We start from the raw sequence: 23,960 nt of genomic DNA, 5'->3' as shown, positions 1-23,960 counted from the left end.
TCATACTGTTATTTGTTTATAGGTACACTGTAAAAAGTTTTCACCGAATTCAACTTAAAAACCTAAGTTCAGCAGCTGCCTTAATTTTTTGAATTAAATCAGCTTAAAACTACAAGTCATTTTAACTTATTACAATAAGCAGATATAACTTGTGAGTTTAAACGACTTAAGTTGATTAAGTCTGTTAAACTTAAGTTTTTAAGTTGAAACTGGTGAAAACTTTTTACAGTGTAAGATCCGCCCACCACCTCCTTATGTTGAAAATGGAGTTTATATCATCAGGGATCAGGATGGTAAAGTGATTATAGAGGTTTATAACATTTGCCAGACATGCTATGTGCTAAAGGAGCAAAAGCAATATTATGAGTGTGAGAATGGGAAATAGGAAACTCCTCCAAAATGTCTGAGTAAGTCATTCTTTTCCAAATGATTCTCTTAATCCACTCTCCTCTTGTAGTGTTTTGTAATCAGTTGTATTTTATCTCTGTCATAGAGCCGTGTAAAAGGACACCTGAGATTCTTGAAGCAAACAACATTGAACCATCTGAAGAAAAGACTATTTAGGCAATGGTGACAATCGTTACGTTTATTGCAGTTCTAGATGGATTATTGGTGGAATGAGATGATCAATTTTATTGTGATGGCAAGTTGAACATTGAACCATGTGAGTCCATGTGTTTGTGTATGGAGCGATTCCCTGATCTTGAGGGTCCAGTCAAACCTGGATATAATTTAACATATTCATGCATTGAACAAGGACTGATTTTAAAGGGGCAGAAATAAATCACCTGCCAATTAAATGGAGAATGGAACAGCCAATTTCCTAAATGTGAAGGTAAACACACACACTGTAAAAACTAACAAATGTGCTTACTTATTTTTGCTGACTTTACTTAAAGTGCTATTGTTTGTTTACCTTACTGATGTAGATATATTAAAGCTTACAATTTGTACTAAAAATACTAGTTACTCAAATGTCCCTAGTTATGTTTACATGACTTGTTTGGGTGCTGTGAAAGTTATGTGACCACTGATGTCATAAAGGTTTGGATTGCAAATTTTCTGATCAACAGCCATCTTGCTTGGTTGGTGAGTATGTATGCATATACATTTGAGTATACTGTCAAAGGGATAGTTCACCAAAAAATGAAAATTTTATGTTTATCTGCTTACCCCCAGGGCATCCAAGATGTAGGTGACTTTGTTTCTTCAGTAGAACACAAACAAAGATTTTTAACTCAAACCACTGCAGTCTGTTAGTGATTTAATGGCAGTGGATGGGCACCAAACCTTTGAAAGTAAAAAAATAAATAAAACATGCACAGACAAATCCAAATTACACCCTGCGGCTTGTGACGATACATTGATGTCCTAAGAGACGAAACAATCGTTTTTTTTTTTTTGTTGTTGTTTTTTTTTTTTTTACTTTTAAAGGTTTGGTGCCCATCCACTGCCATTATATGGCTGACAGACTACACCGGTTTAAAAATCTTCATTTGTGTTCTACTGAAGAAACAAAGTCACCTACATCTTGGATGCCCTGGGTGTAAGCAGTAAACATCAGATTTTCATTTTTGGGTGAACTATCCTTTTAAGAAACTTGATGATATGATATTAAAGTCAAAGTTAATAGATTAGTACATGTGTTTTGTTGAATATTTGCTTTTTAAAGGCTAGTCAGAGACATCGGCAGAGATTATGTTGCTATCATTAATGTACACCTTCTTCCGTCTTTTTTTAACAAGCCATTGTAGTTTCAGTGTCATTGTATATTATATTTTGTTATATTGTCTATGCCATGAAAATATATCTGCACAGCTTTCATTGGTCAAATTACTGACACGTTACATTGATAAAGCACAGATGAATGGAAAGAGAAAAAACAGGACGTGCTTAAAGACACGAAAGATCTGCACTTCCGCGCTTAGACGCCTGTCAGTATTAAAGTACAGAAATGTGTTCTGTTTCGTGGCGTGTGAATGTTTAAATAAACGCACACTTATTTGAAATACCAATCTTGCAAGTACTCACACAAACACAGACGGTTGTGTCTAAAATGAACGCAAACAATTATAAGAAAAACGGTTGGATCAATGTATTGGATGCATTGGATTCGTGGCTTTTAAAATGACAGTAGAAAATAAGTCTGTTAGGAATGTTAATTAAACAAAAATGGAAAAAGAAAATCACTCACTGATCTTTATAGCATTTTACTGATTGTGTAGTTGTCTTTGCTTTTATTTTACTCTGTCCAGTTAGTAATGGCTATCCTTGTCTCTCTTTTTTTTTAAGGAAAGAGATTTTTGCACTACAAAGATGTTGGCATGTCACAACAGTAAGAGCTTACAATATTGTTATATAGGCCAGTTAGATTTCTATCTGCTGTTTAAGCCTGGCTAGCGCTTCCAGACCGTCTCGCTGGCTGATCCAGACGGTATGACTCGGCTTCGCAATTTAGTTAAGAGGCGTCTCCTTTACATCTGTCCTTTTGGACATGGATGCCTCTGTCCTGCCTGCAGAGATTGCAGTTCTCCTGCTGAAGGACGCAATCGAGCCAAACCCTCCAGCCAAGATGAAGTCAGGCTTTACAGTCCTTCCTTCATCATATGGTCCCTTTTAGGCTACTGTTCAAAATTCTTGCCTCGAAACACATTTTTTGTGTGCACGCCACCAGGATTGGTTTGCAGCCATCGACCTGAAGTCCTTTGGCCTGTCCCTGTTCCACTGCGTATTTACCAATCTCACAGAGGCTGCTCTGACCCCACACTAGCGGAAGGGCACCCACATCCTCTACTTCTCGATCACTCGCTCACTTGAGAGATTTGTTCTATGAACACAGGGACCTTCGGGTCAACTAGGAAAAGAGCTAGCTCTCCCCTGTGCACAGCTCTCTTTTCTCTGTATGGAGCTGGATTAGGTCAACATGACAGCGCACCTCACGACTGAGCGTGCACAGTCAGCGCAATTGCTTGAAAATGTTCAGGCAAAAGACAGCGGCCCCTCTCAAAAAATTTTCAGAGGCTCCTGGGGCATATCAAGGCAAAAGAAATGCCACTGCAGTCGAGGTCCTGTGCTGAAGCCTGAGACTGGCCCGTTGCATATGGCACCCCAGCCTGTCATGTCTGACCAGGGGCTAAAGAGGCAGTGACGTTCTGGGGGTTACGCCGACCTAGAACATGCTGCGGTGCCATGCCCATCTCGGGACTTAGTCATGTGGCCAGCGCCAAAGCAGTTTCATATGAACAAGCCGAGTGGTGTTACTGGGGCACAGTTACAGCAGCTATACGCCGCTCGGCTTGTTCATATGAAACCGCTTTAGCGCTGGCCACACGACTGAGTCCCAGGGCCAGTCTCGGGCTTCTGCACAGGACCTCGACTGCAGTGGCATTTCTTTTGCCTTGAGTTAGCCACAAGCACGTGTTGGTCCATACGGACAATACAGCGACTGAAGCATACATCAACCGCCAGGCTGGTCTACGCTCCCGTCACATGTCGCAACTCGCCTGCAATCTCAAAGGAGTTAGACAGTATGAGCAAATGTTTTACCATCTCTTTAACCTGGCTCACACATAACACACTAACACTTTTGCTACATCATAAGAAGAATTGTCTCTAATATTAGTCTGTTTTGTTGTATTCCAAGGTCACCGTAGCCACTGAGATGCATTCTGTATCCATATCAGACGATGGATCAGGACCTAGAGATGATCTTGACAGCCCTGAATCTCAGCGGAGACCACGTCAACTAGATGTGCCCCAAAAACAGATCCCCAGCGAAAACCTTATCACCTAGATGGTAATTGGACACAAGACCAGGGAACCAAATGAGTCCTTTGCACAATCTGACTTTGCTGCAGCCTGGAACAAACTGCTGGTTTGTGTTGCCAGAGGCGAATAATATTCATTATGTAATCTTGTAGTTTATGTTGTAGGTTGTGATGATCAGTAAATTAATGAATTTTGTGACACTGCTACTGACATACTGGGTTTATTTCAGAGCCCTGTATGGTGATAAAGAAGATAATGGATAGAAGAGGTATAGAGTTGGCCTATGTTGATCAGCAACAAATGTTCACACTACATAATGTAATGATGGAGAGATGACTTTACCTGAGTGTGTTTGACAGTGGAAATAAAGCATTGTTGAACCATCAGCTGTACTAATAAGCACAAACAAATGGAATAAATAAAAATAAAATATTTTTCCCATTCCAGTTTGTCTGTTTTGGATTTATTGCAAAGAAAAACAAAAAATAAATAAATATTAAATGTAATATGCTTCAGATGTTTCTGCATGAAATGATATTAACATTTTTAACCCTACATTTTTCTTCTAGTAGATAAGTCTGTGAATGTATTTAACTCCAGGAAACAATCATAATCTTTATAATCTAAATCAGTTACTAATTTATCTTTTAATGAGTTAAACTGGAATAAAACAACTCTGGTCAGATGAGTATTTACACCAGCCATGTAAAATGTTAACAGGAATTCAAGACTGTTTGCAGGTAATATCTATTTAGCCTAATTTAGCAAACCCTAAAGTATATATTGTATACTTTAAAAAATCAAGTCGATTAAATTGCGTAACTTTAGCTAATATTAGCACACAAACATGGACAGAGCAACAGGGTCAAACAGGCACTAAAGTCCTCTGTGTTTTTTAGTATCCAGTTCAGTTTGGTGGGGTGGAGGAAAGAGGAAGGTTGGATTTAGCAATACAGGCTTCACAAATTCACATCACACCTGCAGATGTGTTTATAATTAAATATATTAGAAAACAGGTTATCTAAGGTTTAATCAGTACTAATTTATGTTTAACACTAAAGAAATATTTGTGTTAAATAAGGAAAGTAAATCAGTCTTTAAATATATCTTTGGTAGGTGATATGTTTTCTGTTTTGTTTGAAGAAGAGGGCTGTCAAGTTTTCAACAGATTTTTTTGGGGGTGGAGCTGAAGTCCTGTTTGTCAGGGTGGAAGGAAGGGGACGGTTGCTTTTTCTCTACACTACACAGACGTCAGAGATTCATCTCACCACTGCAATTTATCTTTTGGAAAGCAGGTAAACCGTGTTTTTCATCAGTACTCATGTTTAATACTAAATAAATCTCTGCATTGATTGTGTGTTGAATAAGGAAAATGAATCAGAGAGAGAGATGACATAGATAGAAGCGACTAGATGACATGAGTCAAACCCAGCTCGTAACACCTTTAAAGACTAAATATTTGGTAGGTGATTCAGTCAAGACTGTTCATACTGTGACACACTAAGTTTAAAATGTTATGTTTTACAGCTTAAAATGAAATATTGTAAGATATTTCTCTTTCTTCTATTGATGATTGTGGATGTCTCAACAAATGCTCAAGGTAACACAATGATACACAGAGTGTCTCAGTAACTTGTCTCATCAACGGATAAACATCCAATAAGTTTTACAATACATAATATCGTGTTTGTACATCACATTTATTTATAAATGATCTGAATTTATAGTGTTTTCTGTTTATTTTCCATGAACTTTCACTGACTATAAAACTCAAATGTGCATCTAAATTTGAAGTTAGCTGTCATTAAATTGTTCTGCTTTGCTTTATTCCACTAAAACTATACTAGCTTTGTTGGTAACGCTTTAGATTACAGCCCGCAAAGAACTACGTAAGTAAACTGAATTTAAGGTGTAAGTTTCTGTAATTATAGTGTACCTATATATAACGAACATGTAGGTATAAGGGAAGAATATGTTAAATTTGGGTAATTAAGGGGTAACAAACCAGATATGCAACATGCAAAGAACTACATAACTATACTGAAATTACGGTGTACGTTTCTGTAATTATAATGTACCTACAGTATTAAAGCACGTACGTGTAGGGAGAACATATGTTACATTTTGATAATTGGGCATAACAACCAGATAGGCAACCTGCAAAAAACTGTAAGCAAACCTAAGTTACGGTGTTAACAGGTATCTCTATTACTGTGCCAGGCATAAATCGTACGTTTGGTGTATTTACACGTAAGCTTTTTTAAATTACTGGTAAAATACACTCTTGTTCCATGTAATTACAGGGTAAGTGCGCCATCTGCGGGCTGTAAATTAAAGTGGCGATTGTTCCGCTCTTGTTCAAAGAAGTTACAGGGTAAGTAGACATCTGCGGGCTGTAAATTAAAGTGGCGATTGTTGCCCCCTTGTTCAACGAAGTTACAGAGTAGGTACAATACATATACGCACAATCTGAAAATATATCTAAAATATATCTGAACATATTTTTTAAAGTTGCTAATCTCACTCCTACCACTAAACCTAACGTTAACTATGACTGTACAGTAATAAAAATATAGAAGACAGGAAAGTGCAATCATAATCATTTATTTATTGCAAAAATGTCAACAGCTGTACAAAAAAGTAATCCAAATAACGATGCGTCTGCAGCCACAGTCCTCTCTGGCGGAATACTGTAGGTTTGAGGTGCAGTAGGATGAGAGCAGAATTTAAATTGTTAACTGCTGAAAATATTATTCAGATTATTGTCTTGATCCACTCCTCAAAGGCGCCCACGCATCATTTCAACACATTTCACCAGAAAAACGGCATGTCGTAATCTGTGACGAATGCAGGCGAGAGCCAATGAACGTCCGATTTTCCTGTCGCAAAATTCACTACAGCACGGGTTTATGGCTGATGCTGCTGGACTCGCTGTTCGGGATGCAGATGAAGATCGCCGGATAAAGGCTTGAATTTGGTTCTGGTCCTCGCAAATCGTATGGATTCTGAAGATCTGGGTTACAGCACACGAATAAAATTGTTTCATTTTGTAATTAAGATGCGTGTTCCGTGTATTTTATGGTTCTGTTATTAGTCACAGCATGTCAGAGAAAAGGCTTTATGTGTCCCACCACGGCAAACGAAGTTAATATTACATGAATGATTAAACGATTGCAGAAATTGTATGTATTTTAAGGGTTTAAAGTGTAGTCTTGATAACATTATGTAGACCTATAGTTTAGTGTCTGTAAAAACGTAAATAAATGTATGTTTTGTAGAACCACATTTTACGTAAAATACATACGAATTATTATGAGGTCAAATTTCTATGTATTGTGTACCTACCCTGTAACTTCTTTGAACAAGAGCGGAACAATCGCCACTTTAATTTACAGCCCGCAGATGGCGCACTTACCCTGTAATTACATGCAACAAGAGTGTATTTTACCAGTAATTTAAAAAAGCTTACGTGTAAATACACCAAACGTACGATTTATGCCTGGCACAGTAATAGAGATACCTGTTAACACCGTAACTTAGGTTTGCTTACAGTTTTTTGCAGGTCGAATATCTGGTTGTTATTCCAATTATCAAAATGTAACATATGTTCTCCCTACACGTACCTGCTTTAATACTGTAGGTACATTATAATTACAGAAACGTACTCCGTAATTTCAGTATACTTATATAGTTCTTTGCAGGTTGCATATCTGAGTTGTTACCCCCTAATTACCCAAATTTAACATATTCTTCCCTTATACCTACATGTTCGTTCTTTAATAGGTACACTATAATTACAGAAACGTACACCGTAATTTCAGTATAGTTATGTAGTTCTTTGCAGTTTGCATATCTGGTTTGTTACCCCTTAATAGGCCTTTATCACACTTCCGCATTCGATAAGCGGAAGTTTCAAATAGTAGCGTAAAATAACTTCCGCTCAAGTCCGTGTCAATGGCGGCGAGCACAGGGAGAAATTGTTGTTGCGTCCCTAAGTGTTCTAATAGTTCAACAAAACAGCCATATCTCAATTTTCATTCTTTTCCAACTGAGGAAGAATCTAAGAAACGGTGGATTCACGCAATTCGGCGGGATGAAGGCAAAAGCTTTGCAGTTTCGAGAGGGAGTACATACGTGTGCAGCCAGCATTTCACGGAGTCTGACTACACATCTGCAACCGGTCGTAAACGCCTGAAGCGAGGAGTTATACCATCGAAGTTCGAATGGAACAACTGGGGTAGTGTTCACCAAAAACGTCCAAATGTATTGGATAGGATAACGCGAGAAAATGACAGTCGATCGTCTGATATCGGCGATGAACAGCCTGCAGTCTGTCAGGGACCCGCTTCACTGGTGGAACACGACTACTCAACGGCCCCTTCTGCTGGTGTTTTGGATGCTGCAGCTGAGAGAATAAGAGACTTGGAGGCTAAGGTCCAAGCTCTTTCTGTCACTCACATACACATAGATCGATTTTGTCTCTCAGATGACGATTTCCGATTTTATACACGCTTTGCTTCAGAGAGAGTTTTCAGGATCTTCTGGGAATCCATTGAACCATCGGCATCAAACCTTGTTTACTGGTCAAAGGCACAGAGACAGGGACTTGAGTCTGTACCTGGATCAAGCCCCAACAGGAAACTCCAGCTCATTGATGAGTTTTTTCTTTATTGCTGTCGCGTGTCTGCAGGTCTACGAGAGAAGGTCTTGGCAGATATCTTTAATGTGAGTACAACAACTGTCAGCAGAGTCATCATAACATGGGCAAATTTTCTGTACCTGATTTTGGGATCGTTGCCTATATGGATGACAAAAGAACAAGTCAGGGTAACCATGCCAGCAAAATTTCTGAAGTACTGCTCAGATGTCCGTGTAATTTTAGACTGTACTGAGATCAGGTGTGAAAACCCCACAGCACTGACACTGCAGTCAGAGATGTTTTCCCATTACAAAAACTACCCCACCTTCAAAGGCTTGATTGGAGTTGCTCCATGTGGGGTCATTACCTTTGTTTCTCAGCTTTTCACCGGATCCATCTCTGACAGAGAGATAACAAAGCAGTCAGGACTTTTGGACCTGCTGGAGCCTGGAGACGTTTGCATGGCAGATAAAGGCTTTACCATAGAGAGACTGCTTGAGAGTGTGGGAGCCAGACTTGTCATTCCTCCTTTCAAACGAGCAGCCCAATTCTCAAAAGAGGATACAAAACGCACACAAGCAATAGCCCGTCTTCGGATTGTGGTAGAGAGAGTCATTCGACGAATTAAAGAAAATCACATCTGGGACTCAACCATTCCTCTCACCCTCACAGGCACAGTGAACCAGATCTGGGCAAACTGTTGTCTAATGGCTAATTATCAAGGCCCCCTTGATACCAAAGATGATGTTGTTTTGTAACCGTTTTGTACACAAAACACATAACTCACCCACAATTAAACATTTTCATGATGTAATATTTTCTTCCAAGAATGAACTTTTGTTTATAGTTTATTAAAGACACATTTGTATATAGTTTATGAAGTTGTTTCCAGTTTATAGCTTAAACTGTACAAAAATACACAAACTTGTAAAAACTTGTATTTGATGTTGCAAAATTTATTTATGTTGTGTGTTTAAAACAGGCTAACCAAACAGAATACATGAAAAAAAAAAAAAAAATTAGTTGCATTGTTTAAAACCAGATTTGACACATGTACAGATGATATTAATTGCATTTTTCCGATACTAATAAAAAGTTAATTGTTAACCTGTCTCCTTCATTTGTACAATATTTACAATGTTACTATATCTTTTTAAACTATACAAAATTACAAAATTTTTAGTTACAAAAGAATAAATGCTGTCAACTTTTCTTTATATACAGATAATATTTTAAAGAAATTAATTACATAATTATTTACAAATCACCATCACAACTAGCTTAACAGCTCTTTGAGGCAAGATACACATCCATGTAGGTATTAAAGAAGAACAAATCAAGTTTGTCCTTCATCAAATCAATAAATCTATCATCCCTCCAGATGCGCTCAATGGTGACATCAGTTTTGGTGTTTGTTATAAAATCACACCAGCTCAGACCCGTTACTGCCAGCTGTCCCTGTACCTGCCAGTAGTATTTGTGGCTTTCCTTAAGCTTTGCTTGACCATTAAGAAATCTGATGTGTGTTGCCTGAGAAATATCACCAACATCAGGGCATTTCACCTCCGCAAGTCCAAAGGGAGGGTTTTCAGATGGGTCATAAACTCTGCCATCAGGGCTTGTGCCAAGGTGTGGAGCATCAGGATGCACAACAAACCCACACTGTGAAACATTGACATTCATCATGTCAGAGTACTGAAGTAGGACTTCAGGCTCCAGTTCCAATCCCCGCTTCATTGCAGAAGTCTGCCGAACCCCTTTAATTATTCGGAAAGCTAGCGCCTGGCTGGATGTTTCTCCCCTCACATGACACACCTCACGGAATCTACTTGATGTAATTCGAGGTAGACGCATTTGATTCCATAGAGGAGACTGTGACTGATCCCGCGTGTCTGCCTCAATTATTGTGCTGAGCTCTTGTGTTACTGCCAAGCTTTCTAGAAACCACATCTCGTGGTAATTAGGGACAAATTTAAATCTCCCTTCTAATTTGTACCCATCCAAAGGAAGTGTAGGAAAGGTCGGGGCTTCAGCATGCTTGACAATATCCCTCGATGACACGGAAGGGCACTGATAAGACAACAAAGAACCTTTGGGCACTAGCCCGAACATTGACTCCACCAGATTAATTTCTGACAAGCCATGCAGAACCTTGCAGATCAGTGGCTGGGGTCTGACACTCATTAAAGATTCCACAGAAGAGAGAACCAAATTGTTTGGAATAGGACCTAAAAAAAAAAAAAAAGTATTAAAGGCACAAATACCACAAGTGAGTGAGAGTGGTGTGTGTGTGTGTGTGTGTGTGTGTGTGTGTGTGAGAGAGAGGGTGAGTGAGTGAGTGAGTGAGTGTGTGTGTGTGTGTGTGTGTGTGTGTGTGTGTGTGTGTGTGTGTGTGTGAGTGAGAGAGGGTGAGTGAGTGTGTGTGTGAGAGAGGGTGAGTTAGTGTGTGTGTGTGTGTGTGTGTGTGTGTGTGTGTGTGTGTGTGTGTGTGTGTGTGTGTGTGTGTGAGTGAGAGAGGGTGAGTGAGTGAGTGAGTGAGTGAGTGAGTGTGTGTGTGTGTGTGTGTGTGTGTGTGTGTGTGTGTGTGTGTGTGTGTGTGTGTGTGTGAGAGAGAGAGGGTGAGTGAGTGTGTGTGTGTGTGTGTGTGTGTGTGTGTGTGTGTGTGTGTGTGTGAGTGAGAGAGGGTGAGTGAGTGTGTGTGAGAGAGGGTGAGTTAGTGTGTGTGTGTGTGTGTGTGTGTGTGTGTGTGTGTGTGTGTGTGTGTGTGTGTGTGTGTGTGTGTGTGTGTGTGTGTGAGTGAGAGAGGGTGAGTGAGTGAGTGAGTGTGTGTGTGTGTGTGTGTGTGTGTGTGTGTGAGAGAGAGAGAGTGGTGAGTGAGTGAGTGTGTGTGTGTGTGTGTGTGTGTGTGTGTGTGTGTGTGTGTGTGTGTGTGTGTGTGTGTGTGTGTGTGTGTGTGTGTGTGAGTGTGTGTGTGTGTGTGTGTGTGTGTGTGTGTGTGTGTGTGTGTGTGTGTGTGTGTGTGTGTGTGTGTGTGTGTACCTGGTATTCATCACGTTGTGGGGACCAAATGTCCCCACAAGGATAGGAATACCAGTAAATTTTGACCTTGTGGGGACATTTCTCAGGTCCCCATGAGGAAACAGGCTTATAAATCATGCACAATGAGTTTTTTTGAGGAAGTAAAAGTTTGCACAATCTCCTGTGAGGGCTAGGTTTAGGTGTAGGGTAGGGTTAGGGCGATAGAAAATACGGTTTGTACAGTATAAAAACCATTACGCCTATGGAATGTCCCCATAAAACATGTAAACCAGTGTGTGTGTGTGTGTGTGTGTGTGTGTGTGTGTGTGTGTGTGTGAGTGTGAGTGTGTGTGTGTGTGTGTGTGTGTGTGTGTGTGTGTGAGTGAGTGAGTGAGAGAGGGTGAGTGAGTGTGTGTGAGTGAGAGAGAGTGAGAGAGAGAGAGTGTGTGTGTGTGTGTGTGTGTGTGTGTGTGTGTGTGTGTGTGTGTGTGTGTGAGAGAGAGAGAGAGTGTGTGTGAGAGAGAGAGAGAGAGAGAGAGAGAGAGAGAGAGGAAGCAAATGTATGTGTGTGTGTATTAGGTATATCTTTTGAGTACATATGAAATAATATAAACGTAATCACCTGTGTAGGCCCTATAAAGAGTGGACTTTACACCACTTCTGCCAGAAGTTTTCGGCTTCCTCACACGTAAACTGCCAACTGGTTCAGGATGGATTCCCTTCAAAATAAAAAAGTTAATTCCAATTATATCATGTTTATAAAATGCAATATAAAAGACAAAAAACAATAACCATTTACTATACTTGAGTCCGGGGCCTGTGCCAAGTCTGCAGAGAGCTTGTGCTGGATATGGAAGGTGGCACCGCTTTAAGTTTCATCATGCTGTAATGTGCACTCTGAAACAACAGGCCAACCATATGGTTGCATAGGTCTTTCCCAGCCACACAGGAACAGTAGAAACTGGTGATCACAGGAGGATTCTCTTCAGCTTTAAATGAAATCTAAATAAATAAAACCACAGTCTGTACGTTACTATCTACAATTTACGTTTACAAAAACATAACTGACTGAAACGGCAGTCTAACAAGATTTTTTTAAATTATAAACTTTAAAAAACTGCAACCGCAGTCTAACAAGCTACAATCGTAGCAACAATGAACACAGATTAGTCTCCTCGAACTGGAGCTGGCTACAATTTTTCCTGAATGGGTAAACCTGCAGAGAGTGTGGCTCATCGTTTTTCTTCATGGACCGGTAACACCGTGCCCTGACAATCACCTCGCTATCTACCACCTCAGACACTATTATAAGTAACAATAACAGCATTGCAAAACAACACAGTATTACAGCAAAAAAGAAATATATCCTGTATACCTGTAATTTATTTATTTTTTTGCACGTTTTATACATTTTTCAACAATTTCACCTCATGGTTTAACTTTAGCCAATCAGCTAATGTTAGCAATTAAAATAACGTTAAATGTAAACTTACCTTCATAGTTAAATATAAAGTTCTCGTAGAAGAATTTATATCCCTTCTCAAGTCTGGATGTCTTCGTTTGAGAAAGATTTTCAACAATCTTACACACGTCGACAATGTGAGGAAGATCTCGAAGAGATGTGGTAAACCTTCGCGCATCCATTGCTACTGCAGAGCGGAAATCAGTTTACGCTACTATTCAGCAGCGGAAGTGAGGACACGCGGACTGTGATAAAGGCCTATTACCCAAATTTAACATATTCTCCCCTTATACCTACATGTTCGTTATATATAGGTACATTATAATTACAGAAACTTACACCGTAAATTCAGTTTACTTACGTAGTTCTTTGCGGGCCGTAATCTAAAGCGTTACCGCTTTGTTTTAATAATGATTGAATTTTATTTCTTCATCTGCAGAAGTTACCTGTGAGGGGGAACAAATCATCAATGTTGAGATTTTATTTGGACATCCAAGTACTGCTCCACCTTATAAACCTGGACACATTTTAGTTTTTCGCTGCACAGATGTGAACCTGAAGATGCATGGACAACGAACAATTGAATGCCTGTCAAATGGAAAATGGGATTATCCATATCCCAAATGTGAAGGTATGAAGCAATACTGGAATAATATATTTGCTTTAAATGTTTTTCTTTTTCTTTTTCAAATATTGAAATGTTTATCATGTAAAATCTGTGTGTGTGTGTGTGTGTGTGTGTGTGTGTGTGTGTGTGTGTGTGTGTGTGTGTGCGCGTGCGTGCGTGCGTGCGTGCGTGTGTGTGTGTGCGTGTGTGTGTGATTTTCACCTATAAAATTGTAATACTTAGTATTATTAGTACTTACTAATTACCTAGTATATTAAGAAAATTACAGTTTCTTATGAATGGACACATAAGTCCACGTGTAGGACACTGCGATGACCAGTATTTCATCTCTCTCTAGAAAAAACATGTAATCTAAACACAAAAGAGAACAACATCAAAATGAAGCGATTCCCTGATTTTGAGTTTACAGTCAAACCTGGATATAATTTAACATTTTCATGCAATGGACAAGGACTGATTTTAGAAGGACAGAGAGAAATCACCTGCCAGTCCAATGGAGAATGGAGCAGCCCATTCCCTACATGTGAAGGTAAACACACAGAAGGTAAAATCACAGAATTATTTGTCAGTACATTATTATCTCAACCATCACTTTTACTCATTAAATTATATGCGCAAATTGGGACAAAACTCATCGGGTCGTAAGTGTCTCTTGATTTGGGCCAGGAAACAACCTTAAAAAACAACACAGCAACCACAAAGTTATGAACTAGTGTGTCAGCGGGTTTTGCATGAGTAAACATCAGTTAGATTTTCTCAGATTTCCTCATTTAATTATATTACATATTATATTATAGAAAAATATATTATAGGCACAAACAACTAAAAATAAGTTTGTTTTTCATCTTCCAATGTGAACCAGCAACTGTTTAGAAACTAAAAAAATGCTTCAACAGAATGTCATTTTTGAAGCATATTAATAATGAGTATTGCATTAATAGTATGTTCTATGGTTAAGCAGCATAAAAAAGACATTTGGCTAATACTGATATTTATTAATGCCACATTTGCTTGGTGTCAGCAGTCTAAAAATGAACTATGGGAATGCAGAAACAAAATAAAAAATAAATATAATACAGGAATACAATACAAATCTGGAAAACCAGCAAAAACACTGATGGCTCATCCTTACTATACAACTTTTTGCTCTTATAAGATGCTTTCTAGAATTAAAAACAATTTAGTATTTTTGTGCCACTGTGCTATTTATACTCCCTCCCATAAGACACAAGATTTCATTAAATTGATTTTAGTTTAAAATTCAGCCCATAGGAATAAGACATAATAGTAGTTAATGTTGTTAAAGTCCCCATTAAATCAAAATAAAAGTTTTTTTTATCTTTTACTATGAATATGTTAGCCTTAAAGGTGCCATAGAATGGAAAAATGTATTTACCTTGGCATAGTTAAATAATAACAGTTCAGTACATGGACATGACATACCGTGAGTCTCAAACACCATTTCCTCCTTCTTATATAATTCTGGTGTTTGCAAAAGACCACTGAAAAATAGGTAAATTCCAACATAACAGGCTATTACACAATAGTCGCAATCATTAATAGTTACGCCCCCAACATTTGCATATCCCAATCATCAGTAACGTCAGTACATCAGTAAAATAAGGCGAGCCACTAAAGGGACATGGTTAACTTAATGCTAGCGGTAGCCTATTACATTGCAGTACATATGATTTCACTTACCGCATAAACGGAGAGATGACTGCACTGATGATGGCAAATGATTTACAGATCCTGAGCATCACTAACAAGTATCTAAACTTATGTGGTAAGTACTGTCGCTGCAGTATAATGTTACACAGAGCACATGCGATCACAATAGTGAGAGTAAAATGATTGAGCATTCAAAACGGCAGTTTCAACGACCCACATATTAAAAGCGGCTAGAGCTCCGTAATTAAATATATATTTTCCTCCATGTGCGAGCTGTTGAGATGGTGTTGAAGGCGAGCTGGTTGAAGCTGTTGAGCAGCTCTGTGAAACAGCCAATCAGAGCAGAGCTCATCATTAATATTCACGAACCTTCCAAATAAACAGACCATTTCACTCTAGGGGCAAATCCTAGGGTTGTAAATGGACTTGTAAAACTGTTTCTGGAGATTTTTTTTTGCCCTTTACTATGCCATATACCTTCTTTGTAGATATCAAAGAACAATATAAATATTGTATCAATGCATTCTATGGCACCTTTAAAGTTATCTATAAGCTAGTGTGCTCCAAAACAACAACAAAATTCACGTTTACAAGATATGAGCATTCAAAACGTTTAGTCTCTCACTTCGCCAATATGAATCAACGTTTTCGATGACATCACGCTGCACTTCCGCTTCTCATCAAACCTTCTGTCTTTCTAATAAAAATTTTAAGATTTTTTTTTTTTAATAGCACTCACATTCAAAGTCTGTGACAGCTAAACATTATTATTAGGCAACAACAAAAGCTAAAAACTACATTGTTTTATCATTTGGCTTGTCGAGAAATTTGTTTTCTTTTTTAGGATATTAAAAAATACCAAATCAAATCAAATCATTTAAATCACAAATTTGTAATGCTTTACCTTTAGTTCTGCTTAATTCTTGTCTTGTACACAAGTAACCTGTGAGATGGAGTAAACCACATTTGAAGTGAAAAAGATCAAGCCAGAGGGGAAAAGCAAATCATTGTCATGTCAAGTTTAGATGATAGAGAAACACTTCTGGATTTGGTGTTGAATTTATTGCATGTTATTAAAAGCATGTGAATCTTGTTTCAGAGCCTACATGTGAATATCCACGTGACCAGCATGTGTCTGACTCATCCCTCCGGGGGAAAATTAAATTGGGAGAAAAACAATCTTACAGTTGTGAGCGTGGATATCATAAAATGGCAGAAGAGGCCACATGTACACAAGACGGATGGATACCTAAACAGCTCTGTATTAGTATGTTCTGCTGTGGAGTATTGATATCTTTTTAAATTCAATTCTATTAGTTGTTACATTTTATTCAGTCAGTTACTACATTTATCATTGGCTACATTTATTTATTTATGTGCACCAATAATCTGATTATTTCCAATAATTAGAGTTAAGTCTTAAAGGGAAGTTCACTTGATGTTTATCTGCTTACCCCCAGGGCATCCAAGATGTAGGTGATTTTGTTTCTTCAGTAGAACACAAACAAAGATTTTTAACTCTAACCGCTGCAGTCTGTCAGTCATTTAATGGCAGTCAATGGAACCCACAGCTTTGAGAGTCAAAAAAACATACACAGACAAGACCAACTTAAACACTGCGGCTTGTGACGATACATTGAGGTCTTAACACATCAAACAATCAATTTGTGCAAAAAACTGAACAGTATTTATTTTATAACTGTTTAGAGCGTGTTCACAACAGCCGACGCGTGATGAAGAGCAAACAACCATAACTTCAGACGATCAGACTTAAAAGTTGAAAAGGTGAAAAGTCAACACTCCCAGATGAGTTTGTGCAAGCAAACGTAATCTTTAATTTTTAATCGGTAGCAACAATCAGGATAAGCACAAGCAATTACTATTTTGAGTAGCTGTCGTACCCACAATCTCTCTGCACTGTGTAAACAATTAATGACATATACACGCAACAGATTGCTTCCGCGCATGCGTTTACTATGTTTTCACTATCTTACTGCACATTTTGTAGTTTTTTTTTTTTTTTTTTTGCAGTTACAAAAAGAAATGTCCACTGTGTGACGCTAAAACACAAGTTCAATACGTGAACCCTGGGACATATTTATTACGTTGATATAGGTATTTATTGCTGTGTTTTTATTACATTGCTTCAGGTATGTATTGTGCCAGTTTAGAGCTCAAATATCCGGGGACTGTTGCTATCGATCAAGTTAATGCTTGATCGTGTTGGAAATATGTCCTACACCAAACCCAACCCTACACCTACCCGATAGTGTTAACAAATACAAATCCGATATAAAAACACAATTGTTGATGCCATTTGAAACTTTCTATGTGTGTAGATTTGAACTCTTTTGTCGAACCATAGTTACATGGGATTCGAACGGAGCTCTTCACCTGTCAAGTACAATTCCGTACTGCCTGAGCTACCGAACAAACCTACCATCTGTGAAAACCCATAGATATGAAGCTGTATATGCCATGCTAACATTCAAAAGCATCAGTTTTCAAATCTCCTAGCATATTAAAACTGTTTTTGTCATACTATACTATTCTTTATGTAGTTGTGCGAAAATTATGCTTTATCTCTTACGCTTTTAACTCTGCAAATCATACTTTGTATGAATAAAAGGTAAGTTTTACTGACTCTAGTGTTAATTGTTTTTGGAAACTGCAGTGATATGTACTTACTAGTACGTATTTCGCGTCTTGCAAAAAAGTACCCCCAGGTACGTTTTTTTGTCATGAGACCAGGTAATCATTATGCATTATTTTCAGCAGATTGTCCTGAGTAAAAAGAGCCCAAGCCATAATCCGTCACTTAGATCTAAAGACATTCCTTGTGGAGTTACAGCGCATAAAATCCCACAGACGAGCATTGCTAAGTAAAAAACAAATAGGAAGATAGACACGGAGGTAACTGTGGTAGGTTGGGTCTTCTGTCACATGATGGAGACATGAAAATAACAAATAATCTTTAATCAGATAATCACAGGAGTAGGTCCACAAAAACCCACAGTAGACCCGACCGGGGAAAAACAAACAGACTTAAATACAAATGCTATTTTAAAGAACGCAGGTGTAGAGAATGATAATCAAACTAAATAAGGACAGGACCATGACCAAATAAGGAAAAACAGGAACAGAGATGGGGGCAAAACAAGGCAAAACAGGTCCATGATCTTGACAATACCACATTAGAAGTTAGGGACACAGTTACTGTACTTCCAAATACTGAATCACATAAATTATAAATGCTTCTGAGTAGATAAATTTGTGACCAGTTGTCTGCTTTCTCTAGAGACATGTTCTCTACAGTGGAGCACAACAGAAGGCTTAACATTTGAGGGACTCCCTGATATTAGGGAGCCTGTCAAACCTGGACACAAGCTAACTTTTTCATGCACTGGAGAAGGGATGAGATTAAAAGGAGCAAGAGAAATCACCTGCAAGTCAGATGGAACATGGACCGCCCCATTCCCCAAATGCATAGGTATGGTCACAGGTTTACTTATGCTGAGTTCAGACTGCACGATTTTAGCCCTGATTTTGACTTGCAGACAGGTTTTGAGAAATCGCCGACAAATGCCCTAAATCACAGGCAAATCGGTGCTCATTCACGCAAGTGACAATCACACAGTGTGAACCAAAGACGCGATCTGAGAGAATCTGTGATTCAAAATCATGCTGTGTGAACTGTGTTCTGACTGGAAATAACATCGGCGATTACCTACAGCCAATGAGAGAGCAACATCCAGGCCAGCTGAAAGTTGGGGGAGGAGTTAGCATGGCTTCGGTTCAGAAAAGGGCTTCTTTTCTTTTTCTTCTTTTCACTGCAAATGAGTGCACATGCAATTTGTATGGCAAGCTTCTTGAGTGCTACCATTTTTAATAATAATCCCAGACTTACGTGAGAACTCCGGTCTTGCATGCATGACCTTGCGTTGTTCCATGTGACTTCTCACATGTGTTTGGTTGTGAGACGCAGTTTGCGGACCGGGACAAAATTGTCGGTGATTCTTCCTATTGTAAAGTCATGCAGTGTGAAACCCCCTGTCGTCGATCCATCTTGTAGTGTGAACACAGCAACGACGGAATGCTACCCCAGATAGCCATGCGGTCTGAAACTGTGACGCGACTACTTTGAAAATCGTGCAGTCTGAACTTGGCGTTCGTTGAGTTTTAATAGCAGTTTATTGCTTATATTAAAGTAGATTATAAGGTTTGCCAAGAAGCTATTACCTAGCAACCAACCAGAACAAACTAGCAACATCACGATTACAAGTTTACCTTATAAACAACTTACATTTTCTAGTAGTTATCCTCTTAAACTCACCAAAAGGTGTTTCAAAATGTTGATGCTTCATTTACACGACCTTCCTCATATAGTATCAGCCCAAATATGGTCTCATTTGAAAGCTTAGAGTCTCCTCTTTACGAGGAATACCATAACTTCTAGTTTTATGATTCATAAAGTAGTAAAATTATGCTTAGAATTTATGTTGTTCCACACACAAATTTCCGCCTAACGATTGTGAAGAATTCTTACAAAGAATGTGTTTTTCTTATATTTTTCTCAAAACAAACAAGTCATATATCACAAGAAAGCTCTCATTCTCAAGAATCTGACCATATAAATCATTTTATTGTGTGACAAACACAGATCGAATAATCTTCAATTGAATCGCGATGTCAGAATATAATAAAAAGTGTTTCAAAATTGTTTCAAAATGTTGCTGCTTCATTTACATGACCTTCCTCATATAGTATCAGCCCATAAATGATCTCATTTGAAAGCTTAGAGTCTCCTCTTTACTAGGAATACCATAACTTCTAGTTTTATGATTCATAAAGTAGTAAAATTTATGCTTAGAATTTATGTTGTTCCAAACACAAATTTCCGCCTAACGATTATGAAGAATTATTACAAAGAATGTGTATTTCTTATATTTTTCTCAAAACAGACAAGTCATATATCACAAGAAAGCTCTCTTTCTCAAGATTCTGACCATATAAATCATTTTATTGTGTGACAAACAGAGATCAAATAATCTTCAATCGAATCGCGATGTCAGAATATTACCTCAAGAGTAAAATGACATATTCTATAACTTTCCTCCATATTCTACTGCTTCAGTTAGCCGCAAATAGCCACAAACTAAACAAAAAGCCATTTTATCTTTTAGATTAGGATCTCTTCTTTCAAACGAGACCATTCTCACGTTTCTGCGTTGCTTCATTGCTGAGAAATCCGTTGTTTTGCCAGACGCGCTTTTCCATCCACTTGCGCTCTTATGTGTGTGCGCTCTGAGCCGCTCAAGCAGCTGCGTGTGTGTCTGCGGCCGCACTCAGAGCGTCTCAGTAGATCCGATTACACTCTCCGTCCGCCCGCTGTGCTGAACAAAGCTGTGAACGATGACACAGACGCATATCCAGCGCGTAGAAGAAGAAGTGTCATGGAGAGGTTCCGGGTCACACAAGATGCTTCGACGGTTCGGGGAATTGTGGGATATGTAGTTTTTGGACTCTTTGAGTGTAGATATAATGTCTCAGAGGAATATAGCGGTCGCCATTATCCAAAATAGACGCTAAATGAATAAATAACGGGCCGTTTCCATGGAGAGCAGAGGATCCGCGGCTCATAAGCGCGTCTATAAGTATTACAGCGCTTCTATTCAGGTTTGTTTTATTCCTATAATTACTTTGAAACGTAAAGGACACCAAAACAATCTGCTAAGCTATGTATTGAGTGTATATTGAATATTGACAATAAAGTACAGTAGGTGTTTCAGTAAATACACAGGCAAACATAAAAATGAAACATAATTCAGTCAATAATCATGAAAAGTGCTATGGTACATAGTAAAATAGTATTCTAAGGGGTAATATGCTTTATAAAACCTGTTTTTGCTAAGAAACAGAAGTATACTTTTAGGGGGAAAAAAGTGGGGAAATAGGGGTAAAAGGGGTAATGTGACTCCCTTTGGTTATAATTCAATAACTTTCAATTAGAAACTGTTATATGAAAAAATCTTTTTTCTGGTATATCCTGAGACCTAGTGGAATCAAACAAAACAATTTGCAAAGAACTGAGACACCTAAATCCTGAGTTACAGACTTTCAAAAAAACACTTTTGAAAAAAAAAATCAAAAAGCGCCTATGATTTTTTTGTTTTTATTGTAGTTTTTGAAACCTATATAATGTTATTTATAAATAATTACACTGATATTATGTAGTTTAAATGGTTTTCTATACAATGAAACCATTTTTTTAAATTTCCTCCATTGTATGTGTATAGGGGAACCATTTGAATTTAGGTAGGCCAAATGCAGGCGGAAATCCCCCAAATAGCCGCAGAGTGTAAGGGGTTATATTTAATTTGTATATAGTTTTATTATAACATATTACGTTAAGTAATATGTGTGTATCATATTATATACTGAATGACCTTATTCTCTTATTAGCAATATGTGTTAGATATATATCATGTTTTGTTTTTTAGGGAACTCAGGGAAATGTGGGAAACCACCACGTGTAAACAATTCAGATACAACAGCCTTGGGAAAAAAGGAATACAACACAGGGGAGTGGGTTGAATACAAGTGTTTTGATAAATACGTATTGGATACTCGTAGCCCTTTCTCCAATTACATGACCTGTGATCAAGGCGAATGGAGTGGACAAATTAAGTGTTTGAGTAAGTATGAACACACTTCACCATATGTATATATCATGATGTAATCTTGTAGTTTAAGTTGTAGGTTGTAATGATTAGTTAATGAATGTACATTGTGACACTGATAGTGACATATTGGGTTTATTTCAGAGCCCTGTACAGTGACGGAGGAGATAATGTATAGAAGAGGTATACAGTTGCACTGGCGTGAACAGCAAAAGATGTTCGCAGTACATAATGAACACATCTCCTTTAGTTGTCAGAGGGGCAAATTGTCAGTAGGTGTTGACCTAAAACAAAAGTGTAATGATGGAGACATTACTTTGCCTAATTGTGAGTGACCCTGGGAATAAATCATTACTAAAGTATCAAAAACAAGTGGAGCATCAATCTTTGCATTGATTTGTGTTTAATAAAGAAAATGAATCAGCCTTTAAATACTAAATATTTGGTAGGTGAATCAGTGAAGACTGATTATACAGTTTATGCTTTGTAAACTGCACGCGTCATGTGTCATGTTTTACCTGTTTTGGTGCAAAAAATTTACAATAAACAGCATTTCACAACAACTTTTGCTTCACACACACACACACACACACACACACACACACGCTTGTTACATGTTATGGCAATGACATTGTGTAATCACTGCTTCAGAATAAAGCTTGGCATTCAAACTTTTTCAGTGAGTTTGGTTTCTTTTTAGTTTCAGTTATTTCCTCCCATTTTATTTACACATACACTATATTGCCAAAAGTATTGGGACACCCCCTTCTAATGAACACTAACTACTTTAGTAATTTCCATCAGTACAAATTAATGTTTAAGCATATAATGATATTCTAGAGAATTGTGTGCATCTAATTTAATAGCAACATTTTTGACAGGACTCTTTTCTAACATGACGCCTCTGTGCATAAAGCAAGGTTCAAATAGAAATGATTGATTCAGTCAGTGTGGAAAAACTTGACTGGTCTGCAAAAAGTCAAATCGTAATCTTAGCTGAACTCCTCTGGTGTGACTTTAAATGCAGACCTTGAGCCAAACACCACTGACTTGTACATAGTAGACTCGTACTAGGGGGGGGGGGGGGGGGGGGGTTCTCTGGGTTCGGCCTGTATTCCGGGCACGGAGCCCTCCCCCAGGACAGCATGCCAAAATATTCTTTCTACATGCTCAAGCAGATTAAATGTAAGGGCGAACTCGTGAAATATGGCTTAATGTAACATGAATGATGTCTCTTGTACTGAAATATTTAGAAAACCCATGAAATATTTATGTTATTTAAAAAATCCACATCATATACATAATTTGGACTATGGGGGTGCCATTATAATGATGATATGATGACCACAGCTTCTTAAAGAGCTTTAACCAAATGCTGTGTCATTGATTTTACCGGGTCTAAATGCTCCCAGATATCAAGTGAGATCCATGCTGAGAAATGTACATCCTTGCCAGGATGGTATCTAGTGTTTCTTGTCTCTGCCATTTGTAAGCTCTTTCAGTAGCTGTGGTCTACTAAAAGCCTCAAAAGGAATCAGGGCTAAAGTGGAGAGAACAAAGACGTGGATCTTTAGGAAGTTTCATTCATCCACAGGCATCTTCCCATTCTTTCTCCTCTTCTTATTACAAGCAAAGCTAAAAATAGTTCAAAATAATTATAAAACAATGTGGATTTTTTTTAAATAATGTCAATTTGTCAACAGATTTTTCAAAACTACATATTTCAGTAAGAACCCTCATTTATGTTATATTACGTCTCAAGTTTTAATACCCGGGTTCCCTTTAAGACAAATCTGTTAAGCATTTTATTTCTATTAAACTCTATATAAAAGTCTTACATGATCCAAAAGTGGTCAAATTACATACTAGAGCAGGGAAGTTCAGACTGGAAACAAAATGTTCCAGAACATACTTCTTACAGCTGTCAGCTTATTATGAAATTTGTTTTAAAATATTGCTATACTAGAAACTGAAGTTTTATTGACCAGGGAAGGATTATAGAATTCAGAACAGCCAGTTAGTCATATTAAAAGTTCATCAATATCTGAAACTTATATTATCATGTGTACTGTAAAATATTACAAGCTTTACCTG

The 23,960-nt window shown here is 38.0% G+C and overlaps 2 protein-coding genes across 2 annotated transcripts in view; one reads left to right on the top strand and one right to left on the bottom strand.

Annotated features, from left to right (window-relative positions):
• Positions 1 to 22,541, top strand: part of LOC141338114 (complement factor H-like) — a 39,622-nt gene extending 17,081 nt beyond the window's left edge. The window contains 6 exon segments of the mRNA XM_073843675.1: positions 691 to 835; positions 13,853 to 14,059; positions 16,286 to 16,453; positions 18,485 to 18,676; positions 21,687 to 21,881; positions 22,011 to 22,541. Coding sequence (XP_073699776.1) covers positions 691 to 835; positions 13,853 to 14,059; positions 16,286 to 16,453; positions 18,485 to 18,676; positions 21,687 to 21,881; positions 22,011 to 22,201 — 1,098 coding nt within the window. The 3' untranslated portion in view covers positions 22,202 to 22,541.
• LOC141338894 (uncharacterized) lies at positions 9,689 to 13,056 on the bottom strand. The gene is made up of 4 exons (XM_073844509.1): positions 12,919 to 13,056; positions 12,230 to 12,427; positions 12,048 to 12,144; positions 9,689 to 10,635 (listed from the first exon to the last, which is right to left on the bottom strand). The coding sequence occupies exons 1-4, from the start codon at positions 12,922 to 12,924 to the stop codon at positions 9,689 to 9,691; spliced, it is 1,248 nt and encodes a 415-aa protein (XP_073700610.1). The 5' UTR covers positions 12,925 to 13,056.
• Positions 22,542 to 23,960: the final 1,419 nt, after the last annotated feature.

Source organism: Garra rufa, chromosome 7 (assembly GCF_049309525.1).
Source record: "Garra rufa chromosome 7, GarRuf1.0, whole genome shotgun sequence".
NCBI classification, from domain to species: Eukaryota; Metazoa; Chordata; class Actinopteri; order Cypriniformes; family Cyprinidae; genus Garra; species Garra rufa.
Note: the sequence above shows the minus strand (reverse complement) of the source record. Positions and strands in the feature narration are given on the sequence as shown.